A 21,870-nucleotide genomic window follows, 5' to 3' on the forward strand; every position below is an offset into this window, starting at 1 on the left:
AGACACCAGCATTGATCTAATGTGAACAGATTGTCGCCCCTAAAAATAACTTAGCAACATTCTTCAGACACATTCATCTATTAACCAAAGAATAGGAGTTTATTTTTAAAGAGGTATTTTAGAGGAACAACTAAATCATTCCCTCTTCCATTTCTTCCCTCTTTTGCAGGTACGTGATCATATCTACATGGCCCTTTTCTCTACTAATACAAAGAACAGTGTGAGTCATGTATGCTGCGAAATAAGGAATATGTCTGTGAATCGTAAAGCCAATCTTCCCACATACCAGGAACCCAAATAAGAACTCCATCAACACTGTCATCAAGGAATCCTACCTTGGGGGATGTAAAGGTACATTTGAGTTTCCGGGGCACTCTCTCATGGGCCATTTCAGTCCATTCGGCAAATGTATCATCACGGTAAGCCAGGGAAACGTCCATCGAAACCTCTGCGTTTTCTCCTGCAAGAGAAAGGACTCCCAGATGAGAAATGGTTTCTGGGACGATACTCTTAGAAACAGTTTAAAAATTCTTATACTCTCCACCGTAGAAAATAACAAGACAAAAGAATAATATTAGTACCTTTCAAACTCCAAAGCTGAAACTCCCAACCTGATGACTTAAAATTTATAAGATAAATGTCTATCTGGATGCTTAGGTCACCTCCTACAACTGCTCTGTCACGGTGTCAAAAACTGTCACTTAAACTCCTGCAGAGGCAGCAGCTCAGATGGTCAGATTCTGGCCCATGGCCAACACTTATCCTTCTATAACTTGCATCACTGGTCCTGGGTCCGACCACAGGAGTCATATGGAAGATGAGGTCTTTCTTCCACAAAAAGTGCTTTAGGTACTGAAACCTATACCTTATCTGCCTGTGTTTTCCCTTCTCTGAGAAATATGACCAGGTTTTTCAACCTCTCTCAGAGACATGATTTAAGTAGTTTTGATGCTCTCTTCTGGACACGCTCTAGTCTGAAGTACCTTTCTTAAAATTATCCCCAAGAAGCTCTCAAATATAGGATCTGCTACCTCTCTAAAACTCAAAACTCCTTCTTCATAAGGTGGGCAATGTAAATCTAAAAGGTTTTTCTCCAAAATTAAAAGACTTATGCACAGATAGAAATATAATAATGTGCGCCTAATTGCACAAGTGAATGTTCACACATTCTTCCATATCGGTAAGGACCACGAACGGGTTTAACTCACCACAGGGCTCATTAAGAAGATAAGGGTAATAAAAAAATGCTTCTATCTATTTGTCTGTTTTATACTATGTTGAACAAGTTCAAAAAAAGAGGGGACCTACTGGGAAATAAAAAAAGCACAGATCACATTTCCATAATGATTGGAGAACCAGCTCCCATTGGAGTTATGAGACTGCACTCAATTCTAGGCTCTGGAACCTAAATGCACACAGGGTACAAGGAGAACAGATAAGGGTAAATGCTGTCTGGAAAATTGGGGCTTTTCTATCCTCTGTCCCAGTGTGGCTTGAAGCTGATTTGACAATGTGGTGAATCCCTGTTTCTGAGGAAATCCAGGAAGAGAAAGACATGATGCACGAAAGAAGGGATCTGAGGCCATTCTGATGTAGACGAAACCTTCAGTGAACACTAGAGTCTGCTACTTTATTAGTATTTAAATCCTCAAACATGGTGACCTGGCAGGCTACTTGTGTTCTCCTCCTCTCCCTCCTGAAACTCTATAAAAAGGTGGAAAAGAAAAACAAAGGTGATTAAATCACGAGGAAAAAAAAAAAAAAACATAGGTAAATGAGCAGACCAGAGATTTCAACAGATTTCTTACAGATGAAAAATAAAGTAGGGTTTCCTGACAGCAACAGAGACAGGCACAGACTAAACTCCTACAGAAGGGATATTTGTAACAGTGAGTCAACATTTCCAAAACCCCTCAAGCCACTCAGAATTGGAAAGCTCCAGGTATTACAGAAGACAGAGGTGAGGCATGGTGCTGACAGCTGGGTGACTGGGTCGAAGTCTGTGCATAGAATCATTGGACCCCATTTCTCTTACATCTTCCCATCTCCACACAGTCCGAGGGGAGACTCTGGACTTGAGAACATTGGGAAGTGCAGTGCAGAGACCCAGGACTGAAAGTGGGGACAAATCTGTATAAGGATCTAAGGGGTGCCCAGCTCGGTAGAAGCAACACTTGGAGTTTGTTTGTATATCCTCTCGGTGAGGGGCCAGGATGGCTACAACTGCTCCTTACTGGGCAGCCTCAGTAGTCAGCAGAAAAACTGGCCAGAGCTCTAGTACTAGGCACTAAGGGAAATCTTTTTTATCTCTAACACTGAGATTAGGAATTGGGACTGTCAACTCTGCTGAAAGGTCACTTGCAGAACCATACAATTCAAGAACACAAATATGTAAAGCTGTAAAATTATCAGTCCTCATATTATGCTCCTAGGAGGACTAGCATTCAGAATAGCACAGACTCAGCCACAGGTAGAAGGGGCTCTTAACATGAGCCCCACAGTTTTAAAGGGTCTCACTCTGTCTGCCCTTTTCCAGCTGTCCCCTTCCTCACAGTGACATGCCCACCCAATTCTTCTCCCAACACCTAGACCATGTTCCAAGAGCTCAGGACCCCAGAATACCCTACCCAGATAACTCTGAGCCTACTTCCATGGCCTGGGGGTGCCTCTTCCCCAGATCTGGCCTCCCCAGGGGAACTACACAAGCACTTGTGTAACCTTTTGCTCAGGAGTAGTCAAAGGCGGCTGTTTGTTAGAGGCTATGAACAGAGATTGGGCTTGGAGGTTGGGGTGTCCAACACAAGCACAAAAGGCTCCACTTCGTATAAGACAAAGCCAGAGATAGGCAGAAATGGCATCTACGATCCATCACAATTTGGCACAGAATTCCAAGGAGTCCAAGAATCTTAAATTCAAACCTGTCCTTCCAGTTCAATATAAAGGTAAATGTGTCAAAATGAGATGATAGAATTTATTTAGCTTAACGATTTGCTGGCCTTATTTATAACTTTTAAATATTTAGACATATGGCAGCCATACCTTCATAGGTGCTATTGCCCTGGGCCCCACAGGTGTTAGGAGTGGGCCTGGTTCAGAGCAAAAGCCTAGGGAACAGAGAAGACAAGATAGGCTGGCCTCCTGGCCACTCCCAGCTTTAAGAGTTATTCCCAACTGTTGGGAATCCCCAAACTGTTTTTAAAATATGCTGTTAAACACAAACAAAAATTTAAAACAGTTTTCATGTATAACTACTCTATATGAAGCCCCTGTGACTTCCAGGCATTCATTCAAATGACCTCATTTAGTTTTCCCAACAGCTCTGTGAAGTGGGCATGGACATTTCCTTTTGAAGGAAGTAAACTAAGGTTCTCAGATACTAAGTAACTTGTCTAAAGTCATATGTTGTTGGTGATATGAGAGAGACAACTTTTTAAAAGACAATCATCTTTTTGGTATTGCTTAAAAAAATGGTTAACTTATGATGAAAGAAGTTCCTCAAAGTAGTCATAAATCATGGAAAAATAAGTTTTTAATAAAAACAAAAGCTCTGTCTTAATATTCTCTCTTTCAGTCCTCACATCCATCCTATGAAGAGGTTCTATAAACTACCCAAGAATAGGTGTCTAAGAATTGAGACACCTACAGTAACTTACTATAGTGTATCCCTACAGTAACACACTATAGTAAGAGAATGCATTAAAATTCGTGGAGCTGGGACTTGGTGGAGCTGAGACTTAAACCTTGGTCTGGATCACTCCAGAGGCCCATTAACCTTAGTTGGTAGAAAACAGCAGAATTCAAAAGACACAACAGTTGAATCAAGCACACTGTATGCAAGAGGCCACTCAATCCTGACCAAACACCCTTTGCAGCTTTCTACAGGACGGAAGTATGCAGCGTTCCTAGGAGGCTGCAAATGTGGCTAATAATATGTATGGAATTTCCTAAGCTTGAGCTTTGATGGTAAGAACTGCTGAAACCTACACAGTACTACTTCAGAAAAACAATTGGAGAAGTGTGATGCGATCCAAACAGTATGGGGCTGGAAGCCGGAGGACATGCGGGTTTGTGTCATGGTTCTGCCCCTGACTATATGTGTGCTCAAGGACAGGCTGGGTGTGGATAGGCGAACAAGCCCCATCTGCTGGAGGCAGATGCTTTAGCTCCAGTACACAGCCATCATGGGGCATTACAGATTGTTCTTACTAGATGTACTTTATTCAAGAGAAGCCAGGAAGTCAGATATTGGTATGAAACATCTCTCAATTTTTAAATGTCAGTAACTAATTCACTAAAAGCAAAAACTAAACTCAAACAAAGCAAAATCTCTATGCAGGTCAGCTAATAAAACACCGCATGGCCTGAGTCACTCTGTGGAGGGGCTATTTACATACTGCCCCCACGCCACCATTCTTTTCTTTCCATTCTACCAGCAAGTAAAATTTCTTCTTAAGCTTTGTCATTGTTCATGCACTTTAGCACATGTTCTGCCTCATCCTCACATATCCCTTCCTTATTTCCTATGTAGTTTGAGGCAGGTATTATCATTCCTGGTTGTAACCTGGAGAAGTCAAGGTAGAAAGCTCCACCCACAGAAAGACCAGACTCAAGCTTCTAGAGCTTCGTGGCCTACAGTCCTATAGTCTTTTGCTGTCTTCTGTGATTACTAAATTGGTTTACTGCATCGAAAATGCTTAGGACAGTGCAGAAAGCATAAAGGATTAGTTATTGCTCTTATCATTTTATTAGGGAAATGTAACGCTCATACCTACCTTTAACTCAAAATAATTGCCCAGTTTCAAGAACACAGAAATTCCCATGATGAGCCCCTATCCAAAGCTGGAGCATTAAACTCAGAAACAGGAAAAGCTCTGGGCAGAGGAACCCAGTACGGCCATGAAGTTAGTCATCTGAATCATTTTCTTTTCTGCCTCCAATGGACTCGGAAATAAAGTTCAGCTTTAATGACTATGTTGCATGTAATAAAACACCTTCATGACTCCTGGGATACTGTGTGGGCAATACTTCCCTTTCCCTATCAGCACCGCTGGAGATAATGAAAGTGAAGAATCCAATTTGAACTCCCTAGGAGAATGGCAGGAAAGCCAAGGCTACCTCTAGCACCTGGTGAACCTTCCCTATAAAACAAGGACACTGGTTATACCAGTTCCATGGGGTAAAGTTGTCTTTTGCGATCACTAAATTAGGTGTCCGCTTAGGGTGTTTCTAGATTCAAAATGCATGATTTTCCATAATACACCAGGCTAGCAGCTTTGCCACCTCATGGGCTGTCCAAGTTTCATGTTTCTCAAGTGACTTGGAGTTAGATTTTGGTTGGGTGAAAAATTCATTTGGAATACTGGGAGGGGAGGTATGGAAAGGCACTGTCATTTTTTACACTTTCTCCTTCCATCCTGTTATGGAGGTTTGCTCCAACATGGGGAAGCCTGTGCTACAGGGGAAGCCTGTGCTCCAGGGTTCTGTAGGAGCAGACCCAGATGGCAGAGTATCACTCCAGGTAGAAAGACCTGTGCCTTTCCATATTAGGAAGCACCAACCAGTCATATCCTTAGGAAGCATTTATCTCTGTACTAGTTAAACTGCCCTGCCCTGCCCTGCCTCAGAAAAGCATTTGCCAATCAATTTTCTGAAGACAAATAGCCAGAGAGGAGAGTGAGTCCTATGAATAAGCCAAAAATGGGGGGGGGGGGGAGGGGACAAATAGCTAGGAAAGAGTCTGAGCACCCTAAAGAACTTAGGGAAGCTCCTTAATGAAAGACTGGCCTCCAGGTGGGGTAGGGGTGAGTGATGAAAGATGAAGCTTCATTGAGGAAGTCAGAATGCGTCTCACTTAAATTTTTGAAACAGGCATTTGCCAGCCAGGATAGGACAGAGTTTGGAGGCCAGAGACACCTGATTTTGATTCCTATCTTTATGTCTTTCTAGTTAAGTGACCTTGAATAAGTCTCAGTTTCCATCTCTGCAAGATAGAAACAGTGGGACCTACTTCCCAAGGCTGTTGACAGGACTTCTTGGCACAGAGGCATTTAAAATACTAGTTCCTGTTCCATCCAGTCCAGAATGGTTAGGTTATATTGTTGATTAACTAACTAGAAGTAAAGGTAAAGAGGAAAAAGGAGAGAGCAAGTCACATTAAGAGGAAATAAAGAATTATTTTATGATTGTCAAAGGTTCCCTGAGAAACCTTGATTTTCCTGGTCTCTTGCCCTGGGAAAAAGTTAAAGAGGTTTCAAAACGCTCTTAGGCATTCCTACGTTCCATAGGGGCGCTGCCAGTCACCAGGTTTGTTTGGGTAACCTCAGAAGGAGGCATGCAGACCAGCCTCCTCCCAGCCTCCAGCAGACATATAATCTGGGGTTATTTATGCCAGCATTCCTTCCCCAATCAAAAACTCTCTGACCTGGCTTGTATTTTCTTGACGCTTTTAATTAAGGAAATAACAAAACCAACCCTGTCCTACATCCATGGTTAGGTCTGGCAAAAATGGACTCAGCTAATTATAAATTTGGCCCTGGATGTTTTCTTAAGATGCCCTACAGGCCTGGGTGTGAGCAGTTATAAAAATGAATGAGTACAATTATTTCGCAAACCAGCCTAACAGTTTAGTTCACATTACCTCGGCTCGTTTTTTCCCCATCACGTCAAGCATTTGCATTGTGAAGAGATTATTTTCCATGTGTAAGAAAACATTTTACTAAGCATCGTCAGAATGGTCCCTGGTGATATTTTCTGAAGCAATATTTTCTACGTGAAGGGAGCTGCATGTAATAAAACAGCAATCTACGAAACACGATTAGGACAAGGGGGAACATTCCTCACATCAGGCCCTTTGTAAAATGACATCTTCTCAGTTAGAAAACATCCAATTATCCCTACTGTACCCTACTGTACTGTTTAAAGGTTATCTATTGGGACAAGTAGCCGGGACAGCAATTGTTTTATGAACAAATGACTCTGAAGTACCACAGAGTATAGAAAAACTATGCCCGTTGGTGTTCACCACGTGTAGAGTAGCCCTCTCCACTTCTAACTCAGCACACTTACCCTGAGGGGTCTTGTCTGCTCCTGGGACGCCAGTCACCTTCTGAAGTTCAAGTTTCCCTCCTGAATTTCAAATCTGCTGCTCATTTCCCACCGGATGTCTCTACTGTACTTCAGTGATTCAGAAAGCCAAACCTCCCAGCTTTGGTCAATTATCTGCTCATCAAATCTTATAGATTTATTCCCCACACTCCTCACTGCCACTACCATCATCCCAGGCCTAGAGGACTCAAACTCATGCCCCATTCCTCTCTGTTTTTCACACTGTAACCAGAGAGATGATTTCTAAAATACTTACAGTGCCTTTATACTGCCCTCAGTCTAAGGTTGAAACTCATCAAATGGCAAAAAAAAAAAAAAAAAGACGTGGCTCCTGCTGCTAACCTGGCTTCTAGGTTTATATCACATGAGCCCTCCTCTCCCTACTCCTGCCACTCAGGCTGGTCACCTTGAATGTAGCCCGTCATCTCACCTCCAGCCATGAAAGATGGGTAAGAGCACAGGCTCTAGAGAGAAGCGGCCTGGGACTGTGGCCCACCTTGGCCATCTGGTGCCTGTGCAACAGGAGGCAAATCACTAAACTTCTCCATCTATAAAATGAAGATAACAGTAATGCTCATCTTCTATGGTTGTGAGGATTAAATGAGATAAAGTGTGAATCATTTAGCACGGCCCCGGCATACAGGAAGCACTCAGTAAATGCTGACAGCTATTTGAAAGCTGCTACTCAAGGTTAGGTTGCCTGTACTTGTTATATTTGGGGTCCCTGCTGGCACACCAAGTTTTTAAAAGGTGCCCACTTTGTGAGGGTGAATCACAAAAGGGTTTCCTTTCCTCTGGACTATAGACAGTACTCTGCAGACAGTGCCTGGCATCCCCACCAGTACCAAACTAACTCCTGCTCATCTTCCGGAATTCCTCAGATTCACTCCCACCTTCCCTCACCTGCTAAAACCTGATGATGTGCCCCTGATCATGCTCCCAAATTAACAAATATCCTTCTTTCTCTAGATACTCCTATGACCCAAAATATCCTCTGTTGCTCCATCACCTGTACACCACACATGTGTGGCCTGTGGTTTGCTCTATTTCGGTGGCATTCGCTTTCCTGCTCTACTACCTGCTTCCCTTTCCCGACCCCCACACATGTGGACATGTGCGCACACACACATACACACACTCCCCTTAAAAAAAAAAAAAAAAAAAGGATATTCCTCAAATTTGGCCCGATGATCCCATCATGAAACAATGTACTGTTTTCCAAGCCTGGGTGTGGGGGGGAACTTTTCAGGGAATCTGAGGGAGACACTGTGTCTTTCTCCTGAATTATATTACGGGGTTGTACCAGTGTTCTGCTTGAGAGGACCAGTGGGTGCAACGAAGGAGACAAAACATACTACAGGGGCTGGAAACCAGAGTTCTGTGACCTGGTCTAGAGTCTAAGGGTTACGCAAAGCAATAAAAGGGTGGGCCTCTGAGGTCTGTATCACGCCTGTCTAAGTCTATAGGGATAAGAGACTAGACGGAACAACTGACAAATTCCAAAGAAAAATTGTGCAGCACTCATTTGGGTATAACATGTCACATCTACTCAAGCCTACTTCCCCGGGACTGGAAAAGAAGCCCATCAGGAACTGAGAAGCCATAATAGCTGGTTCTGGTGCCGAGATGGAATCAATATACCTTGAAAAAAACCTAACAGTGGATGGACCATCCAATCCAGTTCATTTTTACCTCTACCAAATATTTTTAACCACCTATTAGTTTCCATGCACAATAGTGGGGAATAAAGAGACAAACAAGGCAAAGTCATTGCCTTCAACTGTTCACAGTGAAGTGGAGAAGGCAGTCATATACATAAATAAGTATGATCCCACGTGAGTAGTACTACATTAGAAACACATATAAAGTATATTGTCAGCACAAAAATGTCAAGAGTACTAGGTAGAGGGACAAAAAATATAGCACAGAATACATGATCTTCTGAATCACCTCATTCAGAAGAGACGATGTTTAACTGTGGATCACAGGATGAGTAAGAGTTCACTAGGAAATGAAGTAGAACAAGGAATTACAGGCAAAGGATGCCACATGCATAAAAAGTCACGGAAGCACAAAATAGCTAGAGACAAGAAGTAGAAAGAACAGGCAAGGCTGGAGAATGAGAAGGGTCTGATGACAAAGGGAAGAAGTTTGTTCTGACCATTGCAGCATTTTAGTTAGAAGGATGTTTAAACAGGGAAATCTGGGAGCTGTGTGAAAGGCAGACTGGGATTTGGGGTGGGATAACAAGATGTGGAGGAAACTGAGCCCACTGGACTTGCACAGTTTTCCAAGTCTTTAAGATTATTTAATCTCATAGAAAAAAAAAAAAAAACACCAGAAGAATGTTCCTTGCCTGTTTTCCAAGGAATCGGAACTCAACAATGAACCAGTCTTTTCCTAACAGAGATAGAGAAATCAGAACCATTTCAGCTGGCAAGTGTTAAAACACTGGGAAAAAATGTGGCAACAGCTCTTTCCTATTTGACCACAATCAACATAAATGTGGAGGGAAAACAGACTTGACAGCCAAGGGAAAAAAACACTCAGTGGCTTCTTTGCTTTCTCCCCAGGACACGGGTGCACAGAGCTCTTAGAATAGGTAATTTGATAGTTACAAAAATCTACCTGCCTCTCTCTCTGAATGCAATTAGAGAAGAGAGCTTCATTCACACTGAATCTAAAAATAGACGATGGCAGAGTTCACAGACTGACAGCTGCAATCTCATGCAATAAGCAGGAAAAGAAAGGGATGGCTAATTTAACTTAACAACTTCCAAAACAAACAGTGCAGAAGAAGTCCAGGATAAAGAGAAAACACAAAGGTCACTTCTGCAAACCGCTGGGAAAAGAATGGGGTCCCTCTGTGGCAGTTTATTACTCCTCCCAAAATCCTGATGAAACAGGATAAGTATTTTGCCCAGATCTGCCCAGAGTCCTTCAGACAAGAGTTCTAGTAAATGAAGCTGCTAGAGAATCCAAGCAAGGTCAGACAGATGGGCCAGGACTTGCCTTTGTAACTACTTCATATATCACCTGGATACCCCCAAGCTAAGAAAGTCACTACATTTTCCAGATAAGATAAATGAGTACTTCTCCCCCACCCCCACCCCCACCCCTTCACCACATCCAAATTACATTCTGCCTAGCCTGGGGCAGGAAAAAAAAAAAAGTATTCAGAAAATAAACATGGATCATTAAGGGAGAGAAATCAGGTGTCTGAAAGGACTGAACCATTTCTTTCCCTCCCCTGTATGCCCTGCCCAGTGAGGGGATTATGGTTGGGCTTCAAAAGAAACAAGGGAATGCTTGTGGACAGGAAGCAGATCCTCTCGGCCGCTCTCCCACAGATCTGTGTAGGCTCTCAGGGCTGCTGCCAGCCAGCTAAATGTCAGATCACTGCAGCCCAGCATTCCCGCGCTACACTACCTCCATTGCCCTGGTGACTAAGCTGTTTCAACAGCTGTGTTATTGCTGGAGTCAAGCCAGTGTTACTCACACAGAGTATTTGTTTCTTAGGGCTCATGTGGGGAATTATTGCACTTGGGGTTTGGGGTTCTATTTGCAGATCGGGTCCTCCCATTGATCAATCAGCCAGGGCAATCCCTGAACCCAAGCTCTGGGCAGCAATGGGGATGATATTGGGCTCCCTCCCAGGTTCCTAAAAGATGGACATATTCATAGCATCACAGAGTGTGGAGAAGGCATGTGTGTCTGTGTGAGAACAAGAAGGAAGCATAATTGAAAACCCCGACCCTCTGTTGAACCCCTGGAAGCCCTCCACTGCCCCTCCCCCAATACAAGCTACCCACACTAAGAGGAGTGTTAAGCTGGTCCCCTTTTCCACTCTTTCTCTCCAGCCATCTCCCTCCTTGAAATAATTTATCTTTCCTTGCAGTAGTATTGGCACCCCCTTTGCCTCTGTTGGTCTCTCTATGCATTTCTCCACAAACTTGCCGCTGAACACAAAGTCTGGGCAGCTTCTTCCTGTTTGTTCCTCCCTCAGCCCCTGGCTGTCCCCTCTGCCATCACATCACTTGTGATCATATATGTTCCTGTCACTTCTGAGGCAAGATGGGCCTCTTGGGTTGTTCTTCTTCCCCAACACCCCATATCCCCACATCTCTAATCTCTTGATCAACATGGTAGATACTCCATTACTAACTGTTGAACAACCCAGCCAAATTCCTTACAAGAGAAGGAAAAGGCACTACACTTGTGATCATCATTTCCTGTGGGTGGGGCCAGTTTCTACTTCTAGTCCATTCTAGGCTGCATCCACCTAAGAGCCCTATGAGCCTGCTCTCCCTCCTAAATTCTTACCGAAGGTAATTGGATTATATTTTCTGATATTGAAGAGATCACAGAAATGTGAGCTTTCTATATATATAGTCTTGTGTTTTAAAAAGAAATAAAACAATGATTTTTAAAAGCTCACATTTTTGAGTGCCTGCTATGTGCAGATATTTTTACCCAAAAACATAGATGCCAGCCAGGTATCAACGATCATCTACAATCTCAAAATGAGAGAACTGAGGCCCATGGTTATACCACTAGTATGGGAGAGAGGCAAAATATGAACTCGGGAACTCGGGTTTGCCTAATTCTACAGCTCAAGTTTTTTCCCTCATGTCAAAAGTAAAGAGAGTGAAGAGACCTGTTTCTTGCTCTAGGAAAACTACTAATTAGCTGTACAATTTGAGTAAGTCATTTTACATATTATATTCTTTCTTTAAATACTGAGGTTGAATCAGATGTTGACTAAGGTCCTTCTAGTTCTAACATTTCATGAATGTAGAAATCTAAAACACCACCAGCTGCTTATTAACTGCCTTCTACATTTGAGACATTATGGCAAAAACAAAGAACAATAAAACAATTCCTGCCCTCAGGGCACTTATAATAGTGTCGGAGTGACAAGGGATAAAAACTTGAGTTTGACGAATGTAAGAGTTAAACAGTAACAAATACAAAAATACCAGAATACTTGGCAGTACATGAGAAAAAATCGTCATAATTATAAAAGGACAATAGTGCATTTCAACAATGGTTTTCTCCCCCTTCCCCGCAAAATATCTTTGTGCTGCCACAGGAAAAGCCAGCTACCAGAAGGGATCACATCTGTTTCACAGGAAAGCTTTGTTTCTGACAAGTTTCGTAAAGGAAAAAGTAGGCTAGAACAAGCTTTTTATTTCCATCCCACCTTTTCTTCGTTCCCATGAATGAGGAGGGGATACAAATGAGAGAAGGCAGCCAGGGAGAAAAATAATATGGCTGGTGGTTCCTGACCTCCTGGATTCCTGCCGTCAGAGAAGCCCGAGAGGCAACATTTAATTGTGGAAAAACCAGCCTTGCTAGCCTCTTATCTTTTTCCTCTGTGACTTAAACCCACAATTACTGGCAACCCCTAGATTTCGAGTCACTCAGCTGGTGGCAGCAGCGATGGCTGTGTCTGTAGCTGAAAAGCAAAAGGGGAGTCACATTTTACCTGCCTCCGAAGCCAGCCTTGTGCGAACACAGCCCTAACCCAGCTTTACGACTTCTCCCATTAAAAAGTTCACAGATGCCCTCCCGTCGGGAATACCACCATGCGAGAAGTCCAGATGGAAATAAAGAGAGAGAAATGTGATTTCCAGCTGCTGTATAATTCAAAGGACAAGCTGAGTCTCAAATCCTGAATTCCACATTTCATTTCAGCACTAGATATGTGATTTTCAATTCTTTTTCTTAAGGATCAAACTCCATATTTCTTTGCCTGGTCATCAAGGCAACTCACCAACTGGCCCATCTGTCTTTCAACGGCTTATCTTTTCTCTCCACTATGGAATTCTTCTACAGCCTAACAAATAGGCTTACAGGGCTTTGCATACAACATGTTGTTTCATATCTTTTCATGGTAGAAAAATACAGGTGTTAGTCCTGAATTTCTCACCTGCAAACCAGATGACCTTGGAGAAGTCACTTAACTTCTATAATTTCAGTTTCGGAGCTTCAAGAGGTATATCCTCTGCTCGCATCCTGACTTATTATTCTAGTTCTAAATACCTTAATTTATACATTAATATGTTTATAGTCAAATATAATTAAATCATGCCTTATGAGCATATTCTCCTAAGGATGCTGAAAATTTCCCACATCTTCTATTTTAAAAGGGTATTCTTTACCCATTTCAAGTGTTGATCAACATATCTGGCACTCATGGGGTCTACCCATACTGTGAAGTTGGAGCTCTTACCTTGAGATTTCACAAACCTCTCAATTCCATGGATGACTTTCAGGGTTTCAAAAGAAATATGAAGACAATATGTGTGAATGGGGCCTCAGCACATTTTTCTCCCAAGGTTAAGATCCTTGGTCCAAGGTTAACAACCACTGTCCTGAAGTAATGAAAGGCCTGTGGCCAGCATCCACCTGGGCCCTTGTTTTGAATACTCGGTCTTGCTGCCTCCCTTTCTGGGCTTCTACATTCTCTTTAGAACTTACATTCCTCCTCTCCGGTCAAGTCAGAATAATAAATAACTCACCTTTATCAATCTTTTACTATGTAAAAGCCTCATATGTATTTTTCTAGTTTAATCCTTAAAACAATCCTACAAGGGTGGCACTACTATTATCTTTATTTTAGAGATGAAAAAAATGAAGTATAAGGAAGTTCAGAAACTTACCAAAACTCACATAATTTTTAAGTGGTAGGTCGAGGATTTAGCCCAAACACTCTGGCTTCCCATAACAAAATAAGGCTGCCCTTGAACTTGTTTCTTTGCCATCAGATAGTAGATAGTCATAAATTCCACCATCTCCTTTAAGAGTCTACCCATAAAGACTGTATTAACAAATTACTACCTTCTTGGTGAGTTAACCATTTCCCTGTCTGTGTTTATGGAATACTTTGGGTACTTAGCAGTGGACATTGGTGTCATTTTTGTTTCTTTCTCTCTGAACTAGACTGTGAGCTCTCAACTGATTATTTTGAGTACGACTCGAGTCTTCACTATGCCTGGGGCTCTGCTAAGTATGGGGATGCAAAGATGAGTAAGATACAGTCCTTGCCCTCAAAATTTAGTCTTGTAAGGTAGAGAGAAATAAACATAGAAGGGCCATGAGGTTTTCTGAAACCGTATCATGAAGGACTTATCTCTGTATCTGAAATCCTAAGTAAGAAAACACCAACACACAATAGACACCCTATAATGACTACGGAATGAATGAATGAAGGAAGTTGGGAAGGAGGGCTCAGAAGCTAGACTGTTAAATTAAAAGATCTGCTATCCCTCTATGAAAACTCTTTGGTTATTTATACACTGACTCACCTAAAAACTGCTTCCTGTGTTGGTGTCTATGATACATTTTTTAATGTCAGACTAAAAATACATTTCCAGTACACCAACCCTGTCTGCCTACCCGAGGACTAGAAATGAACACACGGTAACAAGTAACAAAATTAAATACAAGAAAACGCACTCATTTCAACATTAAGCTCACCCACTAACAAAGAGGCATCCGTACTAACTGGGAGCCATCTTCTAAAATGGTTCACACATGAGGGTCTCTGAAGTCACCTATTTAAGAAGTTGAAGGGTTACTCCTAAGATTTTTACAAAGAATCTTAAGTGAGTCATAAATTCTCATCAAAGGAGAGTTGGAGTAAATAGACCCTCAGGAGTCATCTAGTATAATTTCCACTCAGAACAGGGAGCCACTCCACAGAATTATCCACAGACTCACGGTGGGATCCAGGCAATGGAGCCACAAGATCATTCTCACTTATAACCCCTCTATTTCCCAGCTGGGAGACTTTAAATCATTTAATCTCTATCATGCTAAGTTTCCTCATTCTGCCAGGGAGAATTACTGAGATGATCAGATGAAATAAAGAAAAAGTTGTCTTAATCAGAGATGATTTGGTTCCAAGTAATAGGATTTCACCAATACTGGCTTAAATAGAAATCAGCTAGAAGGATACAAGAGTATCTCAAGGAACTCATGGACAGAAAGTGCTGACAAGCTTGAAGGACTGGAACAAGGAAGAGAAAGCTGTCAGGAAGAAAGTCATCACTTATAGTTGATCGTAATTACACCCCACAGTCCTTCATCTCCACTTTCTCTTTGCGTCCGGTTTTCCCACTTGGCCAATCATCCTTCTCTGCTTCTCCACGCATGTGGTGAATGATGGCTCCCCAGATAGTCCTCAGGACTTTTCAATTTAAGTGCCAGTGAAGATGGGCCTAGAAATAGTGAATCTCAATTTTCGAAAAAAGAGAATCTGATTTCCCACCTTGGCTCAAGGGCCCATTCTAACCCAATTATCTGTGGCAAGGGGACTGATCGTGTGGCCAGCTGCCCATTCGATGAGCATGGTAGAAACCCACTCTGAGAGTGAAGAGATAGGCAAATTCAACAAGGAAATGGTATGAGGCCAAAGCAAGTGGTTGGCAACAGAGACAACGGCCAGCATCTCTGTTACAAAAAGACTCGATCAAGAAATCACCACCCAATGTAAGCTATCACTGTGGTCATCATCTTTATAATATGCACCCCTGTCAAACAGCTTCTCCTTGATTACTACCAGTGAATAGGCTCCTTGATTACTACCAGTGAAGATACAGCCTTTTCATTACTAAATGACTTCGATTATTAGAACTCTTTTCTATGTGACAGCAACTATTTTTTTTAAGATAGTAAATTTAAATATTTTCACTCTTCCCCAAATTTTACCTTTAAAAAAGACATAATTTTGCTTGTTAGGTTGGGCTTGGGATTTCCTTTGTGATCATAATATGAAGAACTGGTAAGGCAAGAAAGATATGATTTATTGGACAATTATTTTAGGAAACAACCTAGATCAGAACAATTAAAAAACCAGAACCTCTTCTTCCCTTAAAGAATTACTACTTCCTCATCTAATAACACCAGTAACACTAACTTACTAAAGCCAAAGAGGAACTCGAACCATTTCTTGCAGGTAGATGTTCAGAGAAATGTTTTTTCCAGTGTAGAGTCCCTGGCACTTTTGAAAGTAGAATTCTGCCTTGCTTAACAAAGGATTTTCCTTCTCCCATCTTTCTTTTGCTTTGGAAAGCATAAACCAGAAAATAATTTTACTTCATATTTTCTTAGGCTGCCCAAAATAAAGGTATGATTCCCCATAAAAATAACCTCACATTAGCTATGTGATGACTGACTGGCATTTAAATAGTGACAAGAAATCCAAAGTTAGAAGAGAAGGTAAAAACACTAAAACACCTTATATATTGTGAGTACCATCTAGGAATCTGCTGCTGCTGGGTGCTTTGTAGTTCACATTTTTCATTGACGTCACCAGGTTTTTATTTTAGTAACCAGGATATACTTGTTATGGATGCAAAGAAAATCTCATTTATATTCTAAACTCAGAGCAGGAAATGAGACACGTGGGTGATCTGCAGCTGTGGCACTATAAACAGGACCTGCCTACCTCTTAGTCTAGATTCAAGACTATACTACTTACCCTGAACTACAGATTGCGAGATTTTTTTTTTTTAAAAAAGAAACAAACAAATGAAAGAAAGAAAAACGCAGCATTTTAGAAAGACCAGTGTAACTTTTGTCCAAGAATATTAGAGGCTGCTGTTTAGTACAAGGCTCACTAACCTGTAGAGGGGTAGTGTACTTGTTGCCATGTACTACCCACCTACCTATGTGGTTGATATGCAACAAAGAGATCCTGCTCTGTCTCCAGCCAGCTGTGCTACAGAGGGCAAGTATTCTTTGTTGTAAGGTTTCTTCATCTCATAAATTAAAAAAACAGACTCCAACATTTTGAGGTCAAGCCCCTATGTAAAAACCTGGCAAAAGCTACACACCCTCTTAAGCTAAAAATTCATATAAGTAAATATGGCTAGAATTTTACAAAGCATTAGCAGGGGGCTCACTTGGTCCTTGAACTCTACCTATAAACTGTTGGTTGAAGATTATAAGACCATCATTTCTCTAACATTCCTTCCAGTACTCAAAGTCTGTAATCACATAACTGATGTGTAGTAATTACTGTAAATTGTTCGGCACCATAGATGAGTGTTTTGTTAAGAATAGGAACCAATCCACTATGATCTACTTTCAGTGTTAAATTGACCAATAAGCCAATGGACAACAGAAGGAAGTGGGAGGGAATGGACATAGTAAACTATAACATTCCTTTTAAAATCTTGGAAAGGTTTTAGAGGAGCCCAATTCTGTTTCTTGGTTGGATTTTTTTTTCATTTGGAAATATATAACACAAAACCATTGAGCCAGATAGACAGATACAGACAGCTTCATAGCGATGCTATGCAAGTATGGGATACCAATCATCACACCCAAATAAAACAAAGCCAAAGGTTCCCACACTCCTGCCAATGTCAACATGCTCATAGTGGGTAATTCCAAAGTCGTGCCTGAAGATTCCCTCAAAGGGAAAGACAATCCATGAATGAGAGGGAACAAACACGATGTCCCTAATCTTCACTGCCCTGGGTTAATCATCAAAATACAATCTTCTCCCATGACTTTAGTTTCTTTCTATTTCAAGCCAGTAGGTAAGACTGATTCATATTAGTAAATTCTAGGTTCTAGCCTTGTTTTGAAGCGGGGAACGCATGACTCCGTAAGAAAGAGGACTGGCCATGTAAACTCATCTTGAATACTGACAACCTCCCTATCTTTAACCACCACAACAAACCCCTCTCCATTTAAGTCTCCTGGATTTTTTCTGGTATATTTTGAGCCTTTTCAGCTTATCTTGTTGTTTGTTTGCTTGTTTGTTTGTTTGTTTAAGAAGGAGAAGCAAGAGGGTAGAGAGAAATTCTGAAGTTTCTGTTTCTGCTCACATTGACTCTGATTAAGGTAGGTAAAGAAATTTAAGAGGTAACTGAAAATCTTGGTGACTCTAGCCTGCAATTAAAAAAATAACTAATCAGAAATGTTTTTCTTATAAACACAGACTATAATATAGTCATGAATCAAAGAAGGTCTCTTTTTGTGGGGAATGGAAGGGTAGAATTCACTTTCTTAGTAGTTGCTTCAACATATTTTGTTAAAGAGGATTATCTGATGAAACATGAAATTCCAGTTGTGTGAATACCATATTACCAATGTTCTGTTCCATCACAACAGTTGTAGTTTTATGGTATATGGAATCCTCTGCCCTATTCAATTCTCTTTGTGGACCCCTTCCCAAGAAGTATCTGAAAACGTTATTAAGAACCACAATTCCAGCTGATGGTCAACAATAAGTTCATAGAAGGACTCCTCGAATTTCTGCCTTCTATAAATTTACCCCTAATCATTGTGGCTAACCTGAAAGTTTATTTTTTACAGTTAGCAGGCTGTTCCTCTATTCTAATTGTTTTCATGTAGTGTCTACCTAATACTCCATAACAGATGCACAAATAGAAGAACACGATCACTTCATACAAAGGCAATATTTTCCCAGGACACTCGGTGATCTAACCTGAAAACTGACTAGGTAATACTATCATTCTGATTTTTTTTCCCCTTAACCAGAAATATGTTTTCCAGAAATGTTTTCAATTTTGGAAAAGAAAAATCAGTTGTCAGTCATAGAAATAGGTAATTCCATCATTTCATGTAGTCATTTGCTATATTGAAACAAGCAAGTAAGACTTAACACTCACCTACGGAATACAGCATAGGATTCAAGGCACAATAGAACAACTTCATTACCTAAGAACAAACTAGACACCCTGGCTTTCCCCAGCATGTACCACTTACCAATATTTCTTCAGCCTAAGGAATTTTTCAACCCCTGAAAATCCCCAGTTTACTACTCAAGACAGAACAATCCATCTTGAGGCTTCCTGCCAATGACTCTTGGTGCTTCTATTTCAGCAGCCTATAGCTTTGAAAGCTGAGTAGAGACATGTCAAAAATAAAACTCTCCTTCTTTGATCTCTGCACCCAAGTTCCTCAAAAGAAGCCCCATGAAGAGTGAGAGTTTACGCTAAGTATGTGACTTGCAGGTATAATCAGTAAAGTGATATTCCATTACAAACGGGCACTATGTTAGCCAACCCAAGCTTACATTTCACAAATATATACATAAATTGAGTGACTGACAATACACTTTAAAAAGAATAAGATACACACACTCTAGAGGATATTTTCAAATAACAGAATTTGATGTTACAGAAAAATCTAAACCCATCACATAGGTAAGCACTCATTTTTTCCAATGATTAACCATACAACCAGATGCCAAATATTTAGGCTGACACTGTGTAACTGTACACAGACTTCATTTCTTTAAGATAGCTTTTTCTCTGCTTCAAGCAGGTTTTGCCTAGTATAATGGCATCTGCCTAGTATAACGACTCACTTGCTTTTTCCACCCTTATCCTTCCACTTTTGTATGACTTACTCCCTTAATTATTAAGCCTTAAGACATAAGGTTCCAGCTGGTGTTAAATCTTTTAAGAATAAAGCCTCAGGTCTATCGATCATGAAGATCATGAAGAGAATAAGTTTCAGTTAAACCAAGGATAACATCTTGGCTTAAGGTGTGTTTCATCCCCAGACCCAGGAAAGTGCAACAGCCCCACAGACCACATGACCAAACAGGATTAGGCTGTGGCTGATTCCAGAACCTGACACAATGATCAATTACCCCAGCCCTATCCAATTAGTACCACCCATGACCCCAACTCCCCTAGTTTCCATAGCTAATGATTTTCCCTATACAATCTATCCCTTCAAGACACTTAGGAGGTCCAGGTCTTTGAGCAGTAGCTCGCTTGTGTCTCCAGGACTTGCAATTCTCTAAAATAAACCTTTACTTTCTTTGCTGTAAAACCTGTACATCTCTCATTGGACTTAGACCGTTCAGGTAGACAGAACTTTTTGCTCCAGTGACAATTTTTCTGACACCCTTTTCAGTCTAATCACACTCCCTTCATTTCCTAACTGTTTAGAGTAAAAACAAGTCTTGTATCCCTTATAATTCTACAGAAATACCACATCTGTGTCTTGACAAACTGGTTAATTTCATGCCTCTGAAATGTTCAGGAAAAAGTCAGCACTGACCCGATAGTGGATTTCCAGATAGATCTGCTCAGAATTTGTAATTGGTGTTCACTGAAAGGTCAGTTATTTCTGTTTCCAAGTATCTCTCAGTCTCTGGATTCTCTTCAGTTGGCCTTTGTTCCCCTATCTTATAGACTATTATTTTAAAACTATCGCCATTTAACAGTTGAAGTGGCTACTACTGTTTACACTTATCATCAAATGACAATTGTGTTTAAAATGTTTATGTTTAAAAGATTTTCTGTTTAAGGTTATTTCTCAAATGTAAGTTACTTCTTTTCATAATATGAATGGAATATCATCTTTCTCAATAATCAAATATACACAGTCTCTAACCACTTTTGTTACTATAAATTACCCTAATATCATCATCCCCTCCCCTCACTTAAGGATCAGCCTGATTAAATCTTGGAATTGATGAAACAATGACAAGCTTTTAAAGTGTTAAGTCAATGCTTTTCCAGTTCTAAGGTTTTAACAAGATCTCAAATCCTGCCTAAAACCTGTATTACCTTAAAAAGCTTAACAGGAATAAACATTTAACTGCAAATAATTTAAAGTCATTTAAAATATATAGTCCTTAGATTATTTTATCTGCTTAAAGACTCTTTAAAGATAGGTGAAAACTCTGACCATTTATATGTATTAGAAACCCCAACTTTAATTTCATAGTACAAATGTTAAATCTCTTTCCATTTTTTGGAATCTGAAACTCATTTCATAGATTGTCTAGAAAAGCTTAAAGAAAAAATAAGATTGGTCCTGACTTTTCCTTACATTTGAGGTAATATTGTTACGGCGGAATCTTTGATAAACAGGAAGTCATCCACATATAATAGGGTCTTGTTTATCACACTCTCTTTTCTCCTGTCCCATTTATTACCGCCAGAAAGGTATCCTACCAATGATAAAATGTAAAAAGTGGACAGACAGTATCATGCATCCCTAATATAAGGATCACAGAAAAGTCTAATGTGTCTTATAAATATTTTATAATTGAAATACATATATGTATATATCTGTATCAATGAGCACAGACATGCCATCACTCTTTAATTGATGCTTTCTTCCTTGCCCAGCACGTGGAAGTATTCTGGTATAGAGAATAAATTTAAGGGAAAAACAACATTCCCACTTTCTCTTATTAAAGTCAACAGCGTCCACCCACTGCTACTGCTCAAAAAAAGTATTTTTTGATTTGGTTTTCTTGATGTGTCTATGGTTTCAGCTATTTTATACATTTATTGAAGGAACTGTTAGTTATCTATCTTGTTAAATTTTTGTGTGCCCTTAGTAATTACAAGAAATTTAAGGATTTTTTAAAAGATAAGAATCTTCAGTACAGTCTTTTTCTAAATAAAGATAAAATATATTTTGGAGCCTGAGTATACATTCACACTTCATTTACATATAGAAATGTTTCAGCTAAAGCCTCACCAACATAAGCATTTTTGATGTTTAGATTAACATTTGCTGGGAAGTAATTCATCTGTGAAGTTATTAAGATATATAAGTAATAAGTTCTCACCACCAATTAGGATGTGTGTGTGGTGGGGGGTTTCCCACACATTCAATGATTCTCGGACACCATCAGGGTGTCCTACCATTCTATTCAATTCTGACACTATCTACCTGGAGATAGCATCAGATTTTAGATTAAGAAATCAGTTCTACAAGACCCACCCTCTACTTCAGATGGCAATGACAAGC

General features: G+C 40.5%; 1 protein-coding gene across 2 annotated transcripts in view; it reads right to left on the bottom strand.

Annotated features, from left to right (window-relative positions):
* The window catches only part of WLS (Wnt ligand secretion mediator), a 92,090-nt gene that overhangs the window by 31,088 nt on the left and 39,132 nt on the right, over window positions 1-21,870 (bottom strand). For both annotated transcript variants that reach the window (XM_016164531.2, XM_016164532.2), the window contains exon 3: window positions 336-460. In XM_016164531.2, coding sequence (XP_016020017.1) covers window positions 336-460 — 125 coding nt within the window. The remainder of the gene's footprint in view (window positions 1-335; window positions 461-21,870) is intronic.

Source organism: Rousettus aegyptiacus, unplaced genomic scaffold, assembly GCF_014176215.1.
Source record: "Rousettus aegyptiacus isolate mRouAeg1 unplaced genomic scaffold, mRouAeg1.p scaffold_m13_p_1, whole genome shotgun sequence".
In the NCBI taxonomy this organism is placed as follows: domain Eukaryota; kingdom Metazoa; phylum Chordata; class Mammalia; order Chiroptera; family Pteropodidae; genus Rousettus; species Rousettus aegyptiacus.